Raw genomic sequence first — 20,799 nt, 5'->3', positions numbered from 1 at the left:
ACATTTGAATTTGACTTGGCTTGGCACTGCTAATACCACATTTGATCACTGGACATTAATGATTGAACTTCCACTTTTAAATTAAAAGAGTAAATGAGATCTACTTTCTGAGACTTCCAGAGGTTTGACTATATCTTTATGACAAATGGGCAAAATAGTTTGATTTAGAATCCAAGGAACCTGTTTTGAATATGGTAACACTAGAACCTGCAAAATAATTTTAAAAAATGGCTTGGCAATGTTTATGTACATAATTCATTGTACAATAGTATGACAATTGGGCGGCAAAAAAGAAGTGGTGGGAAGCATGGTGTAAAACCACATTGGAAAGCAGGTAGGTGGATTTGAAATAATTTGGATTTGTACAGCTGGTGGTTGTACTGATGACATCAGCTGTCAAATTAACAAAGTGAATGAAGCAGCACTTCAGAGCAATATAGTTCATTCATAAATAGATAAGGTATATTCAGTGTTTCCTTTGTGTATGCATAGTACAAGAAGAGCATTTTAATAGCCCAAATTTAAGATTCTCTGCTTTGAAAAGATGAGGTCCCTTCCAACTCTACAATTCTATGATTTATCTAATGCATTAGAGAAATCATAGAATTGTAGAGTTGGAAGGGACCTCAAGAGTCATCTCTTCTAACCCCCTGCAACACAGTAATATTTTGCAGCATGACTAGATCTGATGCAACTATTCTAGTAATGCTTAGGATTACACAGTACATTAGAAATGGTTTTTATAAACCTTTATTAACTCCTTTAGCAAGAGGAATTAAGAGCTAAAAATGCTAATGATATTTGTAAAATCTCAGTGTAGGGCACAAGACATCAGTACACTAAAACTTAAAATCACAATGCATGAATACATAAGTATCACAATAATGATTACTTAAAGCTTGGCTGGCAATAAAAACCAGCAAAATGTAAGATGTAGCTAATCAACTGAGTATCTGAACAGGCTTGTTGTCAAAAAGCCCTGTTGGCCAGTAAGGCTCATTTATTGGAGCAATGGGCATCTTAAGAAAATGTTGAGATCTTGATTTTCTTGAAGTATGGCAAAGATAGACTACAAACATTACAGTAGCCCCTGTCCTTTAGAGTAGTGTTTCCCAAACAGTTAAGTCCCCCAACCCTTCTGAATTTAGTGCACCCAATCTGTAACCCTTTATATTTTAGGGGACAGAAATTTTGTGTAGATAGTTCATCTGCATGTACCTTGCTGTCATCATTGCCACTTCCTTGTGTAGCAAAATGACACCTGACTTGATTTCTATGTTGGCTGTGTGTTGATCCCTACAGTTGGACACACACAAACACAAGCTTCTTTCTCTAGCTGTTACTTGCCTAGGAAACCTATCCCTGGCATTGTCTTCCAGTGTGCTTGAGTAGCAGCTTTTGTACTTGTATACATGCATTTGCAGCTGAGACGAAAGGAAGCACCAAAATAATAGCATTTCCCTAATTTATTTGGGGTAGCAGCTGGCTAGTGAAAATCTCATTGTTTTTGCAGTTCACAATTCATTTCTTCAACCACTGTTATTTTTTCATCTGCTGCTGGCATCAGGTCCACCCATGTTTTCTACAAAAAGGGAAAAGAAAAATCCCCTTAAGGCTCGTGACCACTTCAGTTTCACTTCTTTATTACAGCTCATAACAAAGTTCTACTAGCATAGTCAGTATTGAAGAACAGTGTGCTGCTGGTTGAGCTTTCCACAGTTGCTCCAACATTTAGAAAATGACAAATGGAAGCTGCAGCAAACTCTTTTTGCAATACAGGTTTTCTTCTGTAATATATTTTCAGTTCAGCCCTGTTTCTAATTTCCACAGAGTCGCTGAGGAAACCCAGCCGGGTAGGCGCGGTAGAATTATTATGGTGTCAATATCTCCACTTAAGTTAAAACTTACTTGAAAGTCCCATTTCTTTTAGATGAAATTAAACAACTACCCTTGGCACTAAAATGTCAGTAAAATTACTAGTTTCTTACACAGGCCTTCCACTGATGGAGCTAGTTAGGTGAATCCCACCCATTATAACTAGAAACGCTTACTTTTTTTTATTTATGACTACACAGATAGGTTTGGGGAAGTGGTTACAGTGTTTGGAGACTTGCATCGTTCATACAAAATTGTAGAAATATTTTACTAGACTAGATAAAATTCTAGCACACAAACATCTCTAGGAATGGGGGGAAATCCTAGATCAGCAATTTCATAGCACCTTCCATGTGGCAGTAAACAATCACATAGCATTACTTTGTGAATTACAGCCATTCATCTTAAAATTGTTTTAAAATCTGGAAGAACACTGCATTCAAGGCATTCTAGAACTCACCACATTCTCATATTGCCAAAGAACATCTTTTGGTTGCGGAACTGGAAAAGTTAGGCATCTCCATATGTGGAATCTGCAGGAAGGAAAATGTGGGGCTTTGACCAGGGTCTCAAATCCTGTTCTCCCTAATCCATATCCTCTTGCCTGCAGATGGAGAGTTTCATGCATAGAAGGGGAGCACTCGCCCAAACAGCATGCACAGATAGGACATAGATTGAATTATGCACTATATGTACTGCATTGTCTTAAATCTTTAACAGATCCTTCTATTCAACATTTTGATTAGAATATTAATATGTTAGACTTTCATTTAGTATTTTCATATCTTCTAGAAATGTTGAATGTTTCAGATCTTTTGGTTAAAATCCTAACAAAGAATACTCAGGCTTGTCAAATCTCAGAACAATGGTAATTAAAAATGCTAGCTGTATTCTAGATGCAGGTAAAAATGGCAGGTCATTGTGTTTTACCTTTTCCAGATCAAAATGAGGAGCAAGATTATTATGACGGTCCCAAGTACTACAAGTATTAATAATTCTGTGGGAAATGGATTGGGGTCAGTACCTGAAAAGACAGGAAGGCATTAGTGCTAAGTATCATAAACACAGGCCCAGCATCAGCTTGTGATGTGGTTGGGCCAGGCACCAACAATGCTGGCATGATTTTAATTTATTTAAAACTCTTAAGGTCCCAGTGCTGAAAGGGAAAGTGTCGAGCCTTTGAACCTGCCTCCAAATATAATGTTCCTCTAGGGGCATTGCATTGTGGCCCAGATGCATTGCAAGGAAAGAAGATAGTGATAGCTACAGCTGCCTATCTCAGCACTTAAAAGGTAAGCAAAAAATTACGCTATTACCTCCCCCCCAACAGCACTCTTTGTTTCCCTCTTCCAACCAGGTTATTGGGGATCAGGGCAGTCAATTGTTAAAGTTCTGGTCCTTAAAAGAGCATCAGACCTGGTAACAACCACAGCCTCTCTTGCCACTTGGCTCTGTCCACATTGCTTGCTGGGATGCGGGCTTCCAGAGTAGTGTTTTTGGGGAAGAACCAGGATGGTGTTTTGCAAATCTGCCATCAGTCTTATATAAGCACACACGTACGGCAGTCCATCAACTGATCTGTCTCACCAGAGTAAGGTTACCAGACGTCCCCGTTTCCCGAGGACAGTCCCTGGATTTACAAATCAGTCCCCAAACAAAATCCAGTGAAGTTGAAAAGTCCCCATATTCATTGGAAAAAAGTCTGGTAACCCATGCCAGAGTGGTACATGCTCTGGTTATCTCCCACTTGGACTACCGCAATGTGCTCCACATAGGGCTACCTTTGAAGGTGACTCGGAAACTGCAATTAATCCAGAATGTGGCAGGCAGACTGGTGACTGGGAGCGGCTGCCGAGACCATATAACACTGGTCCTGAAAGACCTACATTGGCTCCCAGTATGTTTCCGAGCACAATTCATAGTGTAGGTGCTGACCTCTAAACCCGAAATGGCTTCAGCCCAGTACACCTAAAGGATCGTCTGCACCCTCATCATTCAGCCCAGACACTGAGATCCAGCTCTGAGGGTCTTCTGGCAGTTCGCACACTGTGAGGTCATAGGGAACCAGGCAGAGGGCCTTCTCGGTAGTGGCACCCGCCCTGTTGAATTCCCTCCCATCAGATGTCAAGGAAATAAACAACTATCTGACTTTAAGAAGACACCTGAAGGTAGTCTTTTTAGGGAAGTTTTTAGTGTTTGATGTTTTATCGTGTTTTTAATATTCTGTTCGGAGCCACTCAGAGTGACTGGGGAAACCCAGCCAGATGGACAGGGTATAAATAAATAAATGAGTTGTTGTGGTGGTGGTTAAAGTTCCATCTCTAAGCAACAGGGGGACTGACACTAATATCATTTTTGATGTCTGTAAGGCTCAACTGCCAGAAACTTTCTGTAAGTCCTAGAAGCTGGAAGTCTTGGAAGTATGGGCTGTTTTCTTTCAAAAAATATTTTAATTTACAAATTTATATAGTTCTGCATGCTGAGGGAGTCCTCTGAATAGATAATATATATACATTTATATAAACATTTTTGGATGGCTTTGTTTCTCAGGCTGATAGAGGCACACAAGCACCTGAGTTATCCAGTAGAGAGAATAATAGAGAAAGGGCCAATGGAAAAAATATATAAATAAATCCGTAATCTTACCAAACACAATTGGTTTACTCCACTCACTCCACTGTGTCCCAATGGGACAATACTGTCCAGCTGCACGGAGCCTTAACGAGTATTTCCCACGTACTGTGTAATTTTGGTGGGTTTGTCCTCTTGTTAACTAAAAGTAGAACATTAATCTGCTTTATGTCTTTGTAGGTGAAATAGCATGCCAATTCATATTCATCAACTTATTATTTCATAAACTTATACACCGCTTGGTTGTAAAAGGAAACAAACCTCAAACAGTTAAGAAAGATAAAACAAGAAAACCAAGAAAAAATTACAGGCATGTTTTAAAACATACTGAAACAGATGAAATGAGACGCTTAATATTAGGGTTGTGTGTTTGAGTCCTACATTCGGGTAAAGATTCCTGCATTTCAGTGGGTTGGACTAGATGACTCTTGGGGTCCCTCCCACCTTCTGTAATTCTGGGACACCTGCTTCATCTCAATAGGCAGGGAGTTCCAAAGTATAAGGAATAGATGAGATTAAAGCATACATTAAACCATACGAGCAACAGTCAGTAGAAAGGCTAAGAGGTCATCTTTAGGATAGTCATGAACATATGGGATCCTAAGCCCAAGTAGTGCTAGTGCAGGGGGCATTTCAATTGTTTTGCTGTATATCAAGCTTATTTCTTCGAAGACGGCAATCCTTTGTTTTCTAACACGCAAGTAAAGTGCTACAGTTGTGGTGTGAGCTAAACCTGCCCTGCATTCATAGCCCTAAACAGTCTTGCCTCCGCAGGCAGAAATTTCAGAGGTGGCCATGATATGTTTCTGTGCTTTCATCACAGACAGACGCTTGCCTATAACTGCTTGCCTATTGAACTTCTGTCATGCAGTAAAGACTTTATTTCAGCAGGTGTTTAAAGTATTTTTTCCTGATTTTATTTTCTTGCATTTTAAACCTTATTGGGCACTCCTTAGAGACTAAGGAGTTAAGCGGTATATAAACAGTTGAAATAAATACAGAAAATGAAAAGATTATAGGCACTTGTTGACTTCCCCATTCGCTAGAATGCAGAAGTCGCCTAAGGCTTTGGAAATGGAGGGTAATCAGATCTGAAGCATAATATCACATTGAATATCTGAAGCAATGAAGCAGGTTCCAAACCAAATATTTATTTTACTTTGTGTCACCCATCTTTTGAGGATTCTGGGTATTTTATTTATTTATTTATTGCTATATTTCCCCTTTTGGACCAAATCTGGACACCTAGATAGAACATCCAGTCAGATGGGTGGGGTATAAGCAATAAAATATTATTAATTAATTAATTAATTAATTTCAGAATGCTGTGGACAAAGAATACTATGCTGCCTTCTTAATATTTATAGCCCAGCTTTCTTCCAAGGTAGCATACACATGATTCTCCCATTCTTAAATTCAGTTCACATGCCTCATGTTTATATGATAGCAATACTTACTGTTGAAATTTGGCCTCTGATTTCATCCTTAGAGACAAAAAAGTAACGTTTTTAGTTGGTTTTCATTGTACTTTTTCAAAGTATGCTAGATTTCACAATTTTGGCTGTATACCTTCATTAGCAAGGAAGGCAAAAGTTGTCAAGAGTAACTGATAATATCGGAGGACAGAGGGCTGACTTCCTTGTGGGTGGACTATTAACTTCCTCCATAATCTTTTCTTTTTTTCATTGTGTAACATAAACACATTATAAACATACATATTAAAAAGAAGACGAGTGAGTTATAGAAGTTCACATTTTTCCATACATTAATAGATGTGAAAATTTACAAAATGGTATTTGGCTTCCCACAAGTGCTGACCATAAAGCACCAGGCAACCATTTTGCATTCCTATAGACCAAGGGTGGGAAAACTGTGATCCTCCAGCTGTAGGGGGATCCTGTCATCTATTGGCCTATGCAAACTGGGGCTATGAGGAGGGCTACAAATAGGCCTCCTCTGTTATAGTGCAAGGATTTGGCAGACCAGCTTGTAATGTATATAGGAACTCAGCAAATAAATGTATCTCCACAATCCAGTCGTTATTTTAAATATGTGGGATAGACCTGGCATTTGTGTACCAGCATGCATACCTAAATTCAGCCACACAGTATGAAGCTAGGAAGGGCGAGATTTCAGAAACCAACATAGTTGCTGGGTGCTTCTGCACATGAGTACATTGATGCACCTGCATGTATGGGGTGATGGTATATGCTGGTCAATGTAGCTCACACATTGCAACCTTGACATCACCATGAAAGACGGATGATGTGTCTATCCTCATGGGGACTTTCTAGACTATATTGCAGACACTGGCTTTTGACTGAGAACAAAACAGCCAAGAAACATTAGTTGGATTTAGATAAAATACTATAAGCTTTTTCTAATAGGGAGGCTCAACAAATGAACTGAAAAGCGAGGCTGCAATGCATAATATGTTGGGAGGTAATCCCACAAGAAAAGTATCACTCTATTTTATCTGAGGATTTTCTTTACTCATGAAAGAACTGTACACAACTCCATCTCCACCAACCGAAACCTATCTAAGAATTACCATTCACCCTGGTAGATAGGGAATAGCAGTCAAACTAAATTCCGTGTACATTTGAAATTGGACAAATTTTCAAAATGTGAAATGTTTCTTTCACCACCAATTTCTACATCAGATAGCCACATGAGACTAGCAAAGGTAACAAAAAGCTATTCAACAAGCAAAACCACAATTAACCTCTTACCCTTATTTCGTACTTAAAGCAGTAGTCTGCATTATCTTTAAAGGCACAGGGAGGGGGTTTCCATTGTACTTTGCACCCCCACGGCTGTTCATGACAATTCCAAGTGATATCTTCTGGTGGAGTAAGTTTTTCTGTAATGAAATAGCCAGTATTTTACTTGAAGAAGAAGAAGAGTTTGGATATGATATCCCGCTTTATCACTACTCGAAGGAGTCTCAAAGCGGCTAACATTCTCCTTTCCCTTCCTCCCCCACAACAAACACTCTGTGAGGTGAGCGGGGCTGAGAGACTTCAGAGAAGTGTGACTAGCCCAAGATCACCCAGCAGCTGCATGTGGAGGAGCAGAGACGCAAACCCGGTTCCCCAGATTATGAATCTACCGCTCTTAACTACTACACCACACTGGCTCTTGACAGGTGGAGAGCTGTGAAATTTCAAGGGCATCTGAGTGGTGAACTTCCCTGCTTCCAGTTCCTAAGCATTTCAGATTCACATACATTGTGGGTAGGTGTCACCCAGCTTATAGCCAGGAATTTTGTGGTGAGAGGTCTTGAAGGGGTACCGGGTATGTGAATGCAGGCAGACAAATACATCTTTGAGGTTTCTTTAATTTTACAAGCATTTTAAAACAAAGGACTAGAGAAGGGGTGAGGGATTTCTGACTCCACAGCCAGCCTAGCCTGTGATCAGGGGTGAAGAGATTTAGAGTCTAATAATATTGGAGGTAGAAGACAGAAGTGAAGACAGAAGACAGAAGTGAAGACTTGAACACAGAAGTGCCTGGTGTGCTCTGGTCCATGGGGTCACGAAGAGTCGGACACGACTAAACGACCAAACAACAACAACAACAATATTGGAGGTCCACAGCTTCCCCATCCCTGATTTATAAGGTATCTCAAGATATCTAATTTTTTGCACTATGAGTAAACGAACAAACACACCCCACCCTCTTTCTCTTACCATGATCGAAAGGCCAGAATTGCTGATCCAAAGGCTGAACCGGTGATTCTTCACTTGATCCATTCACTCTGAGGGTAATATGATTCTCAGGAACTTTTATATTAGGAAAATGGCACCCAACCTGTCTTCCAAGTTTATTATTTTTGTACTGGGGGCATTCTGTCTCTTCTCCATCGTTTTCGCTGCATGCCAAAACATTTTGTTAAAAACCCAACCAGGAGCAGCATACTCTAACCATTCCCTTCCCCACCCCTATTTAATAAATGAAAATGAATTACTGATATATCAAGTATAGAAAATACTGGACGTTTTTAGGAACATTCCTGCCAGTATCCCAAGTGCAATTCATTGAGGTAACACGAACTGTGTAAATGACACAGGATAAATTTTCAGCTGATGTCTCGTTGTGTCCTGGGGAGAAAAAATAGGAATGATCAGTGTGTGTGTGTGTGTGGCTTTGAGGCTGCAAACCTGCATGGATTAATGTGCTCATCCTATATGTGTTTAATGAGATCAAACTATGCAAAGTGCTTCCTTTTTTAAATGTCAAGTGGTTTTTCAACACAGTTTCCACCACCAATGTTTACCCCTGGTGGGGAAGTGATTCTCTATCGCTTACTTGCTTTCAGAGACTGGGTTGAGGAGTACAACTCTGATGAGGAATGGCAGGATCCTACCCCACCCCCCTCGCTCATGGCCAGGATCCTGAAACTCCACAGGAACAGTGGAGTAGTGTTGATTTGGAACAATGGTTTGCTGAGGGGCACAGTTCGGAAGACAATAGTTGGGCAGAACTAGGAGGTGAACAGCAAAAAGAATGGAAAGAGAGTGAACTAGATGACTCTCTCTCACTGGAAGTTGTGCAGGCTCTGAGATTAGATAAGGTGACTGCGCAAAAGGCTCAAAGGTTGAGAGATCAGGTGGCTATGAGGTGAGAGGACGGATGTGACTAGAGGGAAGTGGACAGAACCTTAATTGGGATCACCTGCACTCTGAGAATGGTCGCTTGCTCTTTTGCGCCGTACATTAAACATTTCTGTTACTGGTAAGAGACTACTTTCTCTTTGTACTGCTTAACTACAGCCAAGAGGGGAGGAAGCAGGGTCCCTGAAGTCTGACATCTGCTCATTTCAGCTTCCATTGAGCCTGTTCATGTAGCTGCTTGTTCATGTAATTTCATGGTAGTTTCATTCCTGTTTGATGCAGTTTCTGGGAACTTCATGATTTGTTTTATATCTCATAGTTGTTTTTGTATCATCTTCAGTGGACACAAACGCTTCCTACTCTAATACGTTATTTGTTTACGGTACCTAACTAATCTTCTTCAAGTATCCATCTGCCCTGAGGTGTATTGTGTGCCTACATATGTGTACTATATGTGTGTGTGTGTGAGAGAGAGAGAGATCTTCAAGGAGATATGCTTTGTTCATCTCTCCTCACTTTCCATCTTACACCCACATAAGAACCAATCCTACCCCAAAACTAAAATGCCTGATCCACCCACACATTAATGAACTACTTTGGTAATAAATACATTTCCTTCCACTCTGACTTTGCCTGCTCTCCACTGTCACTCATTTGAGCTTCCGCAATTCTAACCATATCTATGCTAAAGTAAGTCCCACACAGTTCAATAGAAATGTTTACCTACCCTGATTATTCGCAAAAGTAATGAAGAAAACAGAGCAGAACACTGTGAGGCAAGTCGTGTGAGCAAATCCTATATTGGGCACCATACTGATTTTTCTTTTTTTATATAAATACACAGAAATAAATCCTAAAATGAAAGAAAGGGTTTGTTTTATTTCATTGTTCTGCCACATTTTCATTGGAGTGGTATTCTTTGAAGTTACTCTATTAGGAGAATGGAACATTCCCTCCCTCTCATCTCCCTTTATGTCTACCCTGTGCCCTCCAGAGGATTTGAGGGAAACCCAGGAAAGGTCTGAGGGTGACCAGGCATAGAAGAGTGAGGAGAAATGGAAATCCTTTTACTAATGGAACAATTTCATTGGTTGCCAGCCTCTGACTTTTCTAGTTTATATGAGGGGACTTTTTTTGTAAGGCTCTGTCACGTTCCCACAAGGCATGGCAACGCAACATGTAATACTGGAGGGTTTTTTTGTTTTGTTTTGTTTTAAGTTGCTGTTTCTGTTCTCATTTGTATTTATTCAGTTCTACATATGGCACACCTACATTGTTTTCAGAGAACACATCTTTGAAATACTCCTGACTAACTTGTTGTCTTCCAGTTGTTGTTGAACTACAACTTGTATCACCCACAGTCAGCATCCCATGTCACCCAATATATTGAACTTAATGACAAAGTTTATCTTTTTTAAAAAAAAACACAGCACCCAACAAAATCACTGCAGGGCATTCTGTATTATGTTAGCATTACCCTCTTCTGTAAATCTGTTTTATCAAACACTGACACCTAACAATCAGGTGATATATACATATCCCCAAGTTAAAAACTAAAAATGTATTGATAATTCTCTCTATTTCTGTATCTCTCTCTCTGCTTAAAAATACACAAAGCTTAGGTTTTTGTTTGTTTGTTTGTTTGTTTGTTTGTTAAATACCACATGGCTAATTTGCAAAAAGTTGCATGGAAAACCCTGATAAAATTTCAAAACAACCCCCCATAAAATTCTTAAATTTGACATTTTAATATTGCCTGGTAAACAAGGGAAAAAAGCCCGGGTGTACAGATTGGGGAAAATAAATAAACGGGGAGTGGGGAATGGCAGATTTCCACCGTTCTCCATTTAGTTATTCTCACCCCACCCCCCATGTAAGGTTGCAATCATGTATGTAAAGTAAGTATAAGTTGCAGGTCCACTGTATATAGAAATATAGGTTGGTTACCTGTATTTTTCCAGCTTTTTGTTTGTCAGTTCTTCTCTGTCTCTAATCTTGATAGCAATCCAGTCCCTTTTCCTTCCAGGTATGAAAGTTCCCTACTTGTCCATCTGTTGATCTTTCATCATCAAGTACTGGAACAATGGGTAACGTTTTTGGGAGTAAAAAAAAAATGCCCAATCTGTTAAGCAGTTGTTTTTTTAATACAGTTTGCACACAATAATATTTTTGTCTAGTTCTTTTAGACATCAATTGCAGATATGTTCGTTTTTACTAAGAATCCTTCCGTTGGTCTAAAATACTGATTTTCTTTCCTAACCCACAAACCTTTCTAAGTCATAATACGATTCCTGCTTCTTGATAGCATTCTTCTGTTTTGGATACCCAGACCACCCTCTTTCCAGTTTTTTGAGAATAGCAAAGGGTTTCTCAAGAACTAGAAGTGACGACTGTCACGATGTTGAAAGGATTGGGATAGTAGATATATTCCATTATTCCTGCTGTGTCTCCCCCCACCCCCACCAATGAAAAATGGGTGATGTATTTGTGAAAGGTTATGAATGTGGCCCCTTGTTGTCTCCTGGGTGGAGAATTGTTCTTACCGTCTCTTCTTACAGGCTCAATAAGATTGTAGTGAAGAGAAGTTGTGGCATTGCAGAGAGAAAGCAAGGATATATATGTTGCTTTCATAAGGAGTGTTGCATCATGAACTTCCTTCTTTCACTTCCAATTTACAGTAAGTGAATAAGAAAGAACAAAGCAGTGGGATGCTTTCTCTTACTCTTGAAGGCCTTTCTGGTGTCTTCCTTAAATTCCTGATACTACCTGAAGAAGAATTCACCATGTACAGGCCCACTGAACAAATATATCTCCTAGAGAGATCATTGTCAAAAGCTTTTGTTCATAAATGATATGATGATTAAAAACTCCAAACTCCGTGTATGGGTGGCGTTTCTGGACATAAGAGACCTCCTGGTGTTCTGAGGATCCTTAGGACCTGGAGAAAAGTGTCTGAAGCCTTCACACCCACAGTTTTCTAATTAAAGTAACAGACATGGGGAAATTCAGGAAATTCTCATCATAGGCCATCTCAGTTGTCACAGTTGCCTCACTAAGAACAACCACTTCCTGTCTTTAATGTCAGCCAAAAGTTTCCTTTTTGGGGAGTTCCTATTTTCACATCTTCTTAGCCCAGGAAAGACAATAGCTTGTGGGCTGCAGAGTGTTCTTTTGTTGAATGACAGCTGTCACCATGGTGTTCTGAAGGGGCAAGCAAGTTTCTGTCAATATAGTATACTTCATGAGGGAGAGCTTCAGTTTTGCTACTGAGGCTGCAATGGATATCCACTGGGAACTCAACCCAGGATATTTCCACTGTTATGCTCAGGAAAATAATATTCTAACCAACAGAAGTGACGTATATCATATCTAATCACCATTCCCTTTATTTCTGATATTCAGCCTTTGCTTATGTAGCTGATGCACAAGAGAGAGGTATCAGCAAGCTTGAAGAATTCTAAGATTTGCCGAACTCCAAAAATAGGGGGGATAGATAGATAATAAGATAGAACCCCAACTCACCCAAACAGGCCAATAGTATTTGTACTCAGTGGGTTTCCAATGCCAATGTCTGTCCTGATGGAACGGTACACAAACAACTTTGAAGGGTGTTTCAAAACTGTGGGGACACCACCGAAAAGCTCCTTTCTCTCATGCTCACCAATCTAATTGATCTTACCAATTGGACTACTAGCAAGTCCTCTGAAGCTGCCCTTAAGACACAGAGAAGTTTACTTTGGCACAATAAAATTGCCAACCTGTAGAGAACCTGCAGGTTTGTTATGAGTGGCGCATAAAATCTGGGTGGTGATGGAAAAGGGATGATTTTAACTGGAAGTGTCATTCTGAATAAGCTCCATCTTCCACAGCTGCTATTAACACCCCACAAAAAAACCCCATGGGAAGATAAGGAACTCCTGCTTCATGTCTACTTTGGTCCTAAGTTTTATAAGGTACCACAAGACTGAGCAGTTTTAACAAAATATTCAGTGATTTTCATAATAAACCGTTCCCATAACTATAGGGTTGGATCTAATTAAATCAGCTGGGGTCTATCCATCAATTGTGTAACACTGTGTGGTACAACGCCACCTGATGTTACATTAATTTGAGCATGGGTTTTATCCAAATAAGTCATGTTTAGATATTTAACTAATGAATTCATGGATTTCACTTTGTCTACTCTAAACATGACTTATTTGGATAAAACCCATGCTCATTTAGCTTCTAAATCTAACTGATTGTGCATGAATAGCAACGGTAACAGAACATTGTCTGGGGTTTCGTAGCTGTTCTGTGAAAATTCAGATTTGGGGTTTTAATGATTTAATAATGTGAAAGGATTTATGAGGCAGTTAAAATAGTGCATTTCACTTGACCAAATGGCAGTGGAATACAATGAAGTCATTTTGAAAAAGTAGCCATGAATTCAGTGGTACAAACTATGTGAAAAACAGTGCATGCCACGCTCATGAAATGCATTTCCAAATTGAATCCACAGTATTACACTGAGAAAGCAAAGGATATAATTTAAGAGGCCTGCCAGAGAAGTGGCTTTTTTAAAGGAAGGAAGCAGGCCCATGCTTACAAAAATAGAAAACAGCCCATGAACACGGGCTGGTTTATTTTCCTAAATCAAGATGCAACATTCATTTATCTCTATATGATAAATGAATGCTGAGTAATTCATTACACACACAGCGGTGGCATATTTTTTTTGGCCAACACAAGCCTATCTAGCTCTAGTGAGAGGCAAGGCCTATTTAATTCAGCGGGACTTTCCCCCAAGTAAGTGGGGTTAGGACTGCTGCATATGTAGTTTTTTGTGTTCTTCTTGAAGCTTTGGATGAAGCCAACCTGGGGGGAAGAAGCTGCTAGACTGACTTCTTGCTCACAAGTAGCCCAATTGTCCCCAGATGGACTGCAGTTGGATGAGGGTAGGGCCGATGAGAAGCTGCAAGCTTCCCAGCTCCTCCTAAAGCAGGCATGGGCAAACTTGGCCCGCCAGATGTTTTGAGACTACAATTCTCATCCTCCCTGACCACTGGTCCTGTTAGCTAGGGATGATGGGAGTTGCAGGCCCAAATCATCTGGAGGGCCAAGTTTGCCTATGCCTGTCCTAAAGGCTTATTTATAAGCCTCAGACAGAGCCGTGGAAGGGAGCAGGGCAAAGGCAGAGCTTTCTTACTGAGAAGAGAAAAGGAACTGGTGAGAAGTGGTTGGCTGGGTTATGAGCAAAGCTCCTCTGGTCTGATGTGACACAGCCATTTTGGAGTTGGAGTTCAGTGATTCACTCTGGACAATAACCTAATCTGGAGCATGTTAAGTGGAAAATACTTATTTCTATGCGAGGGAGCTTAGATTATAACCATTGTTAGGAAGAAGCATAGGAGCTCAGAAAGCTGCCTTCTACTGAGTCACACCATTGATTCATTTACATCAGAATTATCTACAACGACTGACAGTGGCATTCTGGGGCTGAAGGCAAGTTTCTCTCCCACCTCAGCCCAGATGTTTTGCATACAGAACAGATGCTCTGCCACTAAGGTTACAGTCTTTGCTGTAGCCAGGGGACCTATTTCCAGATAGGATAAGGGTCTGCCCCTGTTAGCAGTAGGTGTGTCATGAGGACATGATAGTGGAGGGGAGGTTTTGCTAATGCAAACAGATTTTTTTCAGGGTAGTGATGGGACACTGGGTGGGCAATGGAGTGCTGCCATACACAAGGAGCCTCAGAAACAATAAAGGCCTGGTGGGTGTTTTTTTAAAAAAAAGATGCTGGACAGTTTTATTGTTTCCGGTTTTATACAAGCAAACCACAGAAACCATTCTTTCCAGAGTGTTCCTGGCCCACTGGTCCAACAGAAGACTAGGAATGGGGAAGAGTCGCCACTTATGCAGGGGTGTCCTGCCCACGAGGAAGGCTGAAGCAGCCATCTTGGACTGTGGGATATCATGGGGCAGTACCCACACAGGGATCCCGCCTGCCCCTACCACCACTGGGGAATGCAGAGCAGTAAAAGAGATCTCCCTGGAAGCCACTGCTATGCAAGCAGGGTAAGCAAGGCTTTGGCTAGGGATACTTTCCTGTTTTGCCACAGGCAGAGAAATGGGATGGGCTGCCCCTTGCACTTATGCATTGCCTTCAAATTTACAGTGGTGCCCCGCAAGACGAATGCCTCGCAAGACGAAAACCCCGCAAGATGAAAGGGTTTTCTGTTTTTTGAAGCACTTCGCAAGACGAATTTCCCTATGGGCTTGCTTCGCAAGAAGAAAGCCCATAGGGAAATCTCCGGGGACCTCTTTTAAATGCTGGCGGTGGGGAGCAAAGCCTTTCCCCCCCCCCCGGCCTTCAGAAGAGGTCCAGGAAGGCCGGCGGGGGCCGAAAGGCTTTGCTCCCCACCGCCAGCATTTTAAAAACGGTCCGGGATAGCAGGGAAGCGCTTCCCGCTATCCTGGACGGCTTTTGAAGGCAGGCAGGGGGGGGAGCAAAGACTTTCACCCCCCGCCGGCCTTCAGAAGAGGTCCTGGACCTCTTCTGAAGGCCGGCGGGGGGCAAAAGTCTTAGCTCTCCCCTGCCTGCCTTCCCGGGAGAGCGGAGAAACACAGCGTGTTTCTCCACTTTCCTGGACGGCTTTTGAAGGCAGGCGGGTGGGAGCAAAGACTTTCGCCCCCCGCCGGCCTTCAGAAGAGGTCCAGGACCTCTGCATTAATTGATTTTCAATGCATTCCTATGGGAAATCGTGCTTCGCAAGACAAAAAACTCGCAAGACGAAAAAACTTGCGGAACGAATTAATTTCGTCTTGCGAGGCACCACTGTACTTTTGCTAATACAGTGGTACCTCATGTTACATACGCTTCAGGTTACATACGCTTCAGGTTACAGACTCCGCTAACCCAGAAATAGTGCTTCATGTTAAGAACTTTGCTTCAGGATGAGAACAGAAATCATGTTACGGTGACGTGGTAGCAGCAGGAGGCCCCATTAGCTAAAGTGGTGCTTCAGGTTAAGAACAGTTTCAGGTTAAGTACGGACCTCTAGAACGAATTAAGTACTTAACCCGAGGTACCACTGTATATATGTACAGGTGCAAATTTAGCTAGTACTTTTATCCAAACGATGGGACGCGGGTGGCACTGTGGGTTAAACCACAGAGCCTAGGACCTGCCGATCAGAAGGTTGGCAGTTCAAATTCCCGTGACGGGGTGAGCTTCCGCTGCTCGGTCTCTGCTCCTGCCAACCTAGCAGTTCGAAAACACATCAAAGTGCAAGTAGATAAATAGGGACCGCTTTGGCAGGAAGGTAAAAGGCGTTTCTGTGCACTGCTCTGGTTCACCAGAAGCGGCTAAGTCATGCTGGCCACATGACCTGGATGCTGTCTGCGGACAAATGCCAGCTCCCTCTGCCTATAGAGTGAGATGAGTGTGCAACCCCAGAGTCGGTCATGACTGGACCTAATGGTCAGGGGTCCCTCTACTTTTACCTTTATCCAAACAACACAACTCACCTTGGGTTGCGGATAGCCAGGTGGCCTGCATGCCTGCTTTGCCTATTGGTCTTTAAAGTGGACTTGAACCAGACAGTGCTTCAAAAAGAGGGCTCTTTCAAGTAGAGGTCATTTGAGAGTCCTTCAGACAGAGAGTTCTTCTTCTCCAATCATGGACTGTCCTACAGTCCAACTGTTCTTGAATCTTTGCTAGGGTCAAGAATTGAATCTAAAATAAACCACTGCACAGGCTGTGGACATAGGGAATGACACATCCAACAAGAATGAAAAAGTGGGGTAATGAAACAAGAGAGAAGATGAATTTGCATGCAAAGCAAGAGGAGGGGGCAACCTTGCATGGAATCTTGCTTCATTTTTGTTCTGAGAGGAACTCGTCATGAGAAAGAGGCTTCTTTCCTCCTTTCACAGAATAGTGTCTTTCTTCATATCCTGGTCTAATTACAGAAAACCTAGTTCTGAGTACAAAACTAATTGAATGGCCACTGTTTGATTTCCTGTTTTTATCTTTCTAAGAAGCTGAATTTCCATGTAATTTGTATCTATTGCTTTGCATTTCAAGGCTGTATTTCCATCCAGCTGTTAATCTGCTTTCTACTTGGCTTAATCTCAGTATTCTTGCCTTGTACACAGAAAGCAAATTAGCGGTAGAACAGAAGGTAAATGTGGCCCCAAGCTGATAAAACACTATTCTTTGGAGCTATTCATATACACGTGCCCACTTCATTAAAAATACATTAATTCAGAATGAATGCAATAGGTGCTGATATAGTTATGGATGTGCAATTCTATCACTTCTCGTCTTCACAGTTGTTTCGGGCTCTTTTCTGTGTGCCTTAAGAGGCTTATTAACCCAACCCCTTATTAAACTCCTCTTACTAACCTCCACAATGCTTTTTAAAGTATTACAAAAAAAACCCTTCATGTTGTGTGTTCTGCTATGTGTAGAATCAAACCCTAAAAGCAGTTCCAGGAGTTTGATAATGCTAAAACAGCCATGTATCTATGAAGCTGCAATACAGTTTCGTATTAACTGGTGAGACTTTCAACATTCACCACAAGATGGTGCAGCTGTTCTCTCCAATAGGTTTTCATGCCCAAGTGCCATTCAAGTACCAGAATATGAGAATACAACGCCCCACTTTTTAAAACCCAACTAAACAAAACTAAAAAAATAAATAAAAACACACCCCATTGTTTATAAAGAAACACCTATAAAACACTTAACTAGTTTGTTTTTTCTCTCCACTGTTTATTTTCTCTCTCCCACTGCTGCCCCCTCCTAGAAACATGGCATTTTAAATTTCACTACAATAATCCCATTGCAACAAATTACATTTCTTACTGACACCAATCAACTCAATTCTCAGTATGGAAATTACTTACTAATAAGAATAAAAATACACATGGATGATTGAGTAAATGTAGTGCAGGAATTATAATCTCGAAATCTCTAGTTCAAATCACATGCTTGCTGCAAAACCTCATTCGTAGAAGTTAGCCTTAGGCAAATCCCTGGGTATATAAATTAAAGGTGGGCTGAAAGTATGAACTTTCCGATAATTTGGGGAGTGGCTTGGGAACTGTGAAGAAGGGAATCTACCTACCCCCTTTCACTTTTTTCATCCTTCTGCAACTTGGAGCAGTGACAACAAAAGCCTTATTGATGTAATACTCAGAGGGAATTCCAGTCATTATGGCAGGACAATAATTGAACATCAACTTCATTGACTTCAACATCAACTTCATTGGACTGGTCATGTTGTGCGGATGCCTGATTATCATCTTCCAAAGCAACAACACTATTCCGAATTTAAAAATTGAAAGCATAATGCTGGTGGTCAACAAAAGAGGTTTAACACTCTCTCAAGGCAAATCTAAAAAAAAAATGTAGTTTAAACACTAACAACTGGGGAATGCTGGCCTGCGAGTGCTCCAATTGGAGAACAGGCTTTACCAAAGGTGTCATGGGCTTTGAAGACACCCATGACGAAAGGGAGAAATGTGCTAAGAGGAAGGCACTCTTGGAAAACCCTCACTGTGATCAACTCCTGCCCAGAAACCTATGTCCCCACTGTGGAAGGACGTGTGGATCCAGAACCAGCCTCCACAGTCACTTATGGACTCTGTTAAAACCTTTTTCATGGAAGACACTCTTACTCGGCTACAAGTGATCGCCAAAGAAGAAGACAATAATTATTGTATTATATCCAGGAGAGAAAGAGAACAAACTCACGAAACAACTAAGGCCTGTGCCATCTAGTGAATAAACTATGTAATTAATGACACCCCAATCAGCATCACCACATGTTGTGAGCAAGAGAGGCAGATGCTGGCAGCCCAGTTTGTATGGCAATGCTGTGGAAGTCAGGTGGTGTGTGCACTGACTTTCCTCCATAACCGTCACCCAGCTGAGCTTCACTTGAGAACAGGGCTGGCTCCAGGTTTGAAGGGAAGGGCTGGTCAAAATGTCTTCTGGTATCACCTGCCTCAGGTGGCCTTGGCATATTTAGCTGCAGTGGTATTGCTCAGGCACTGTGCCTATCAATTCTTTGAGTCTATCATCATTTTATTTATACCCCACCCATCTGGTTGGGGTGCCCCAGCTACTCTGGGCAGCTTCCCACACAAATAAAAGCATAACATCAAACTTCCAAATACAGGACTGCCTCCCGATGTCTTCTAAAAGTTGTGTAGTTCTTTATCTCCTTGACATCTGAAGGGAGGGCGTTCCACAGGGTGGGTGCCACTGCCGAGAAGGCCCTCTGCCTGGTTCCCTGTAACTTCATTTCTCACAGTGAGGAAACCGCTAGAAGGCCCTCAGAGGTGGACCTCAGTGTCTGGGCTGAACGGTGGAGGTGGAGATGCTCCTTCAGATATATACTGCCAAGGCTGTTTAGAGCTTTAAAGGTCAGCACCAGCACTTTGAATTGTGCTCAGAAACATACACAATGCCTTACAGTTCTTAGAGCTGGGGCCATGGTAGGAAATTAAAGAGGCAGCGGCATCCAGCTCCCAGGAGTGCCTGGTCAGAAAACACAATAAGGAGGTCCTGGAGTGTGCCGTGCTACAGCACTGGGACCTTGGCTCCTGTCCAAAGTGCTGGTGCTCGTTCTGTTTGGGAATAGCAGCACACACTGGTCGCTGCTTTAACACTGGGTTCTGAGAATGTTTAAATGGAACATCTCCTTAGGAAGTTTGCAAGATGTTTCATGAGCCAAAGTACTTTCAGATGTGCAGTATTCAGGGTGGCAAAAGTCCCGGAGTGATTAGATAGATAGATATGTACACACAGAGAGAGAGACTGGCAGGATTGTTCATGAAACAAATCTAATTATTCTGTGATGATCATGTGTGCCATATAGTTAAAAAGTTTCAGTTGTGTGAGAGGGGAGGTAATCTGTACTGACTCCATTTCGGCCGGAGCCTCCTGAAATCTTAATGATTTATATCTGGAAAAAAGGAAAAAGCTGAACTGAATGCCATTGGAAAATGAAGGAAAATAGAAACATGGGGGGCATTTATTTTACATCTGCAGGACATTCAAATGCACTGCTGCAATTTCTCTTAAAGGAGTAACAGATACAGATTTTTGCCTTGTGGAATCCCTTGAACATTGCCATCAGATAAATTTCATTGGTCTAGATAGCCAAAACTTATTTTTTACTTATCAACAATCTTTTGTGCTTGCTTACTGAGAAGGATATATTTGGCCAGTCTCATGCTAATGTGAACCACTCCCTCTACCCCCACCCCCACATTTCCAGATAGGCTTCATTAAGCTGGTGCATTATGAATTGCTTATTTAAGGAGAGGAGTGGTGCCAAACTACCACAAAAACATTATTTTGCTGGTGTGGGAGGGAAAGAGGAAGGTAAAGCTTTCTGGATAACTTGTGCCTGTGGGTCTAGCTTCTCTGGTTCGGGAAAAGAAAACCCTGACCACCTTATGTCTAGACAGGCCAAGGGAGGAAGAGAAAGAAAATGTATGTGTCTGAGAGAGTATGAATATGGAGAAAGTAAGGGGGGGGGGGAATCCTGGGCCATTTGTAATGGAGAAGCTGGCATACAAAAGTCCATGTCTTCGGATGCATGAAGCATTATCCTGATGTGTAGGTACATGTAAACCTGGCTGGGTAGAATTATGAAACAGTAAGGTGAAAAAAGTACAG

The 20,799-nt window shown here is 41.5% G+C and overlaps 2 protein-coding genes across 4 annotated transcripts in view; one reads left to right on the top strand and one right to left on the bottom strand.

The window, feature by feature from the left end:
• Nucleotides 1-734: 734 nt before the first annotated feature.
• LOC310842466 (interleukin-5 receptor subunit alpha-like) lies at nucleotides 735-11,815 on the bottom strand. 2 transcript variants are annotated; one of them, XM_083734517.1, is made up of 11 exons: nucleotides 11,666-11,815; nucleotides 11,070-11,197; nucleotides 9,850-9,975; nucleotides 8,477-8,609; nucleotides 8,199-8,380; nucleotides 7,239-7,369; nucleotides 5,964-5,990; nucleotides 4,522-4,648; nucleotides 2,806-2,899; nucleotides 2,336-2,408; nucleotides 1,452-1,582 (listed from the first exon to the last, which is right to left on the bottom strand). In XM_083734517.1, the coding sequence occupies exons 3-11, from the start codon at nucleotides 9,932-9,934 to the stop codon at nucleotides 1,499-1,501; spliced, it is 936 nt and encodes a 311-aa protein (XP_083590643.1). In that variant the 5' UTR covers nucleotides 9,935-9,975; nucleotides 11,070-11,197; nucleotides 11,666-11,815; the 3' UTR covers nucleotides 1,452-1,498. The 2 variants fall into 2 exon arrangements, with proteins under 2 accessions (XP_083590642.1, XP_083590643.1); XM_083734516.1 differs by lacking the exons at nucleotides 11,070-11,197; nucleotides 11,666-11,815 and having other exon boundaries at nucleotides 735-1,582; nucleotides 9,850-10,240.
• Nucleotides 8,625-20,799, top strand: part of CRLF2 (cytokine receptor like factor 2) — a 49,603-nt gene continuing 37,428 nt past the window's right edge. For both annotated transcript variants that reach the window (XM_083734528.1, XM_083734527.1), the window contains exon 1: nucleotides 8,625-9,243. The gene's annotated coding sequence lies outside the window, so the exon portion shown is untranslated. The remainder of the gene's footprint in view (nucleotides 9,244-20,799) is intronic.

This window comes from Podarcis gaigeae, assembly GCF_964106915.1.
Source record: "Podarcis gaigeae genome assembly, chromosome: 4".
Classification (NCBI taxonomy): Eukaryota; Metazoa; Chordata; class Lepidosauria; order Squamata; family Lacertidae; genus Podarcis; species Podarcis gaigeae.
This window is presented reverse-complemented; position numbering and strand designations above follow the sequence as displayed.

What these genes read in the sequence shown, in the direction of transcription:
- LOC310842466 (XM_083734516.1), bottom strand. Translation starts at nt 10,072, where the DNA reads ATGTTCCATTCTCCTAATAGAGTAACTTCAAAGAATACCACTCCAATG. An exon ending in TTTCTATACTTGATATATCA is followed by an intron (nt 8,381 to 8,476) that starts GTAATTCATTTT and finishes TTTGGCATGCAG; the next exon opens with CGAAAACGATGGAGAAGAGA. An exon ending in CTCATTTTGATCTGGAAAAG is followed by an intron (nt 2,409 to 2,805) that starts GTAAAACACAAT and finishes TCCTTCCTGCAG; the next exon opens with ATTCCACATATGGAGATGCC.